This window comes from Nestor notabilis, unplaced genomic scaffold (assembly GCF_000696875.1).
Source record: "Nestor notabilis isolate BGI_N333 unplaced genomic scaffold, ASM69687v1 scaffold5658, whole genome shotgun sequence".
Lineage (NCBI taxonomy): Eukaryota > Metazoa > Chordata > Aves > Psittaciformes > Psittacidae > Nestor > Nestor notabilis.
Window position 1 is genome coordinate 2,151 of NW_009940443.1, and position 3,385 is coordinate 5,535.

Genomic DNA, 3,385 nt, shown 5'->3' on the forward strand with positions numbered 1-3,385 from the left:
GGCCAGCTTGCGCCAATCTGGATATAGGGGTGCCCTGTCACAGCCAGATGCTCACTACTGGAAGAGACTCATAGGGGCCTGCCAGCAATTCCCACAACTTGCTTGAAGGTTCTACTGGCAACATCTCCCAACTCAAGAAATGTACCCACTCACCCTTAGCTCAGCCAAGGGACAACATGGGAAAAACACTCCTGGCCCTTTGGAAACTGTGACAGAGCTTTCCCAGAAAGAACAGCCCTACAAAGAACACTGGCTCCACACAACGTACTCTCTTTATATTGCTTTTACAAACAAGGGTCTATGAAGTTACAACAGCACAGTTTGTAACTGCAGCACAACACGAGTGTTTCCGAATATCCCATGCAATGCTGCCTCCATTCAAAAAATCTGCTCAAATCACTTCACAGAGTAGAAGGAGAAAAGGCAAAAAGGACAATGCAAATGCTTTAAGAGGAAAACACAAAAATTATAGCAGGACATCTTTCCAGTCCCATCAAGAAACTTCTGAATTCAGAAACAATGTCAGGGCCAAACCCAAAGTCCTTTTTATTATTTCATCTCAATTTTACCTCCACAAAAAAGTCCCTTGAAGCAATTTGTGGAGTTTCCCTACAAAAAAATCCACCCCAGGACCAGGAACGTGTTCTCACAGCTCCATATACTTATTATGAGACAATTCCACTCTGCCACAAATCAAACATGTGGGACAGAAAACCAGCTTGGCTAAACATGGAACCCTTGTGGTACTCCAGAGGAAAAAGAAGTTGAATGATCTCTGGAAGCAAGGTCAGGCTTTGCAGGAAGCTTGCAGAGCTACAGTTCATGTATGCAGGGAGAAGACACGGGAGAAGATACGAAAGGCCGAATACCGATTAGAGTCAAATCTGGCCAGTGTTGTGTCAGACAATAAGAATATCTTTTTAAAGTATGTTCAGAGCAAGAGGAAGTCAAAAGAAAACATTAATCTGGTATTTGTGGAAGATGGTCCCTCCCTGAGTAACAGGGACTAAAGAGGAGAGAAGTCATTCACTGCTTTTCTTACTTCACACTTTAGTTAAGTCATTAATACCAGGGCTTCCCAGTCCCCTGAGAGAGAGGACACGTCCCCTGAGCTTCCTGCCTGGCAGTTAGCCAATGTTCTTCCAGTCTGCAAGAAGGGCATGAGGAAAAACATAGGCAACTACAGACCTGTTGGTCTCACCTCAGCTCCTGGAAAGTATATGGAGAAGATCATACTGGGTACGAAGGTCACCTGCCTCCTTGATGAAGGGAAAGGGGTGGATGTAGTTTTCCTGGATTTTAGTCTAAATTGGGAAAGCAGAGGCTGGAGAGCAGCCCTGAAGAAAGGGAGTTGCTGGGGGTGTTGGTGGGCAGCAGGCTCAGTAGGAGCCAGCAGCATGCCCTGGAAGCCAAGAGGCCAAACTGCATCCTGTTGGCATCAAACACAGCAGAAAAACTGAAGCAGCATGTGAGGGTCAGCTTCCCAAGGAGGGGAAGTAGAGAGGGAGGCACTGATCTGTTCTCCCTCATATCCAGTGATAGCACAAACGGGAACGTTTTAGAGCCACAGCAGTGGAGGTTTAGACTTAGGAAGAATTTAGGAAGAATTACTTTCCTGAAGGGGTGGTCAAACACTGGAACAGGCTTCCTAGGCAGGTGGTCAATACCCCAAGCCTGTGTTTAACAAGCCTGTGTTTGTCAAATGCCATTAAAAACATAAATCACCATTTGGTCAGCCCTGATGGGCTCCAGGAGTTAGCCCAGATGAGCATTGTATGTCCCCTAAAAATGGAAAACTTCTATCCTAGTGTAGTCTAGTCTAGTCTAGCCTGGCCTGGTGTGGTCCATTACATTCTATCCCAACACCATTTATGCTGCTGTATTTTCCAAAGAATCCCAGGAGACAGGCTACACAAACACCCATTATGGGCCTAGGGAACAACTTGTGTGTTTTTCTGCTTGACCCTAGAGAAAATGAGAGTGCTGCACTCAAAGGGTCAAAACATATCTCTTCCTGCTTCACTGAAATCTTAACAGTAGAATGAGAACAACTGCCTGCTTTGATGGGAAGCCCTTGTGCAGAATAGACAGACACACGACCGCTATATGGACAGACACAGTGACCAGAAAGAGAAACACACAGAACACACCCATCTCAGACAGAGACATTCAGAAACCAGAGGAGAAAGAGCCCCATGCTCACACTGTGTGACACCTTGTCACACAGTACTCACAACATCATTGCTTTCCTGACCCAAAAGAACAGTTACATGCATTTCAGTGAGGTTGTAGTTTGTCTGCCTGACCACACCATTGTGTTATAGCACAGAGGAACTGGTCGATGGTCTTGTCTGCTAGCAACTGAGACAAGAATTTAGCTGGGGTCCTGGTACTAACCCCAATCTGAAAGCATTTTAGAAATGCCTGCATGAGAGCTGAAACACGCCACTTCCTGAATGAGGCAGCCTCCTTTTGTTTGGATTTGTTGGGTGGTTTTCTATAGATTAAGTCAATATTATTTCTCACTTTCTACTTGTAGAAAGACATTGACACCAACAGTAAATCAGGATTTACTCTGGAGGTATGATCACCACAGGTGCTGAAAGGGATCCCTTCCTGTGATGAAACACAAAACCCCTGTCTGTGAAAACACCATACTCTGGAGGTCCCATTGTCACAGGTCCTACCACGGATGACTTCATGTCACAAGATGTGAAGCCTCTGTCTGCGCCGACACCATCTTAGTTAAACGAAAGATTATTGAATTGTTCTGCAGACAGCACCCCAGGATTGTCTCGTGCCATCTCCCCTGCAGTGATAGGGCCATAAGGGAAATCTTGTTCATTGCTGGTGTCCCCACATGCGGCATTGAGCTCTGGAGGAAGGCTGGGGAGGATGGGCTTCAGGAGCTTTAGCTCGCGGTTGCCTGAGCCCGTTGTGAGTCTGATCTCAGAGCAATAGGCATGGGGCAGGGTCCCTGCAGCAGCTGCATCAGCCAGGCTGCTCTGCAAGTTGTTGGCACCATAAACCACATGCCCATCCTTTATCTCTTTTCCCTTGCACACCTTGCGAGCAATGAAGGCTGCTGTGGATACAACGAAGAGGAATGAGACAAAGACCAAAGAAATTATTAAATATATCATCAGGGAGCTACTGTCATCCTCTGTGGCCAGGTTGCTGTGTGGTAGGCGCACATCCGAAAAGTCACTGAGCAGGAGCGCACTCATTACCGCGGTAGCTGACAGTGGTGGCTGCCCATTGTCTCGCACCAGCACAACGAGCTTCTGCTTCATAGCATCTCTCTCTGTCACCAGCCTCCTCAGTCGCACCTCCCCACTTTGGGCACCCACCACAAACAGACCGGGATCGATGGCCCTCAGCAGGT

At 47.1% G+C, this 3,385-nt stretch overlaps 1 protein-coding gene across 1 annotated transcript in view; it reads right to left on the reverse strand.

Moving 5' to 3' along the window:
• Positions 1-2,860: 2,860 nt before the first annotated feature.
• LOC104410234 (protocadherin beta-15-like) overlaps positions 2,861-3,385 on the reverse strand; it is a gene marked incomplete at both ends in the record, with an annotated part of 1,872 nt that continues 1,347 nt past the window's right edge. Inside the window, one exon of the mRNA XM_010020341.1 lies at positions 2,861-3,085. Coding sequence (XP_010018643.1) covers positions 2,861-3,085 — 225 coding nt within the window. The remainder of the gene's footprint in view (positions 3,086-3,385) is intronic.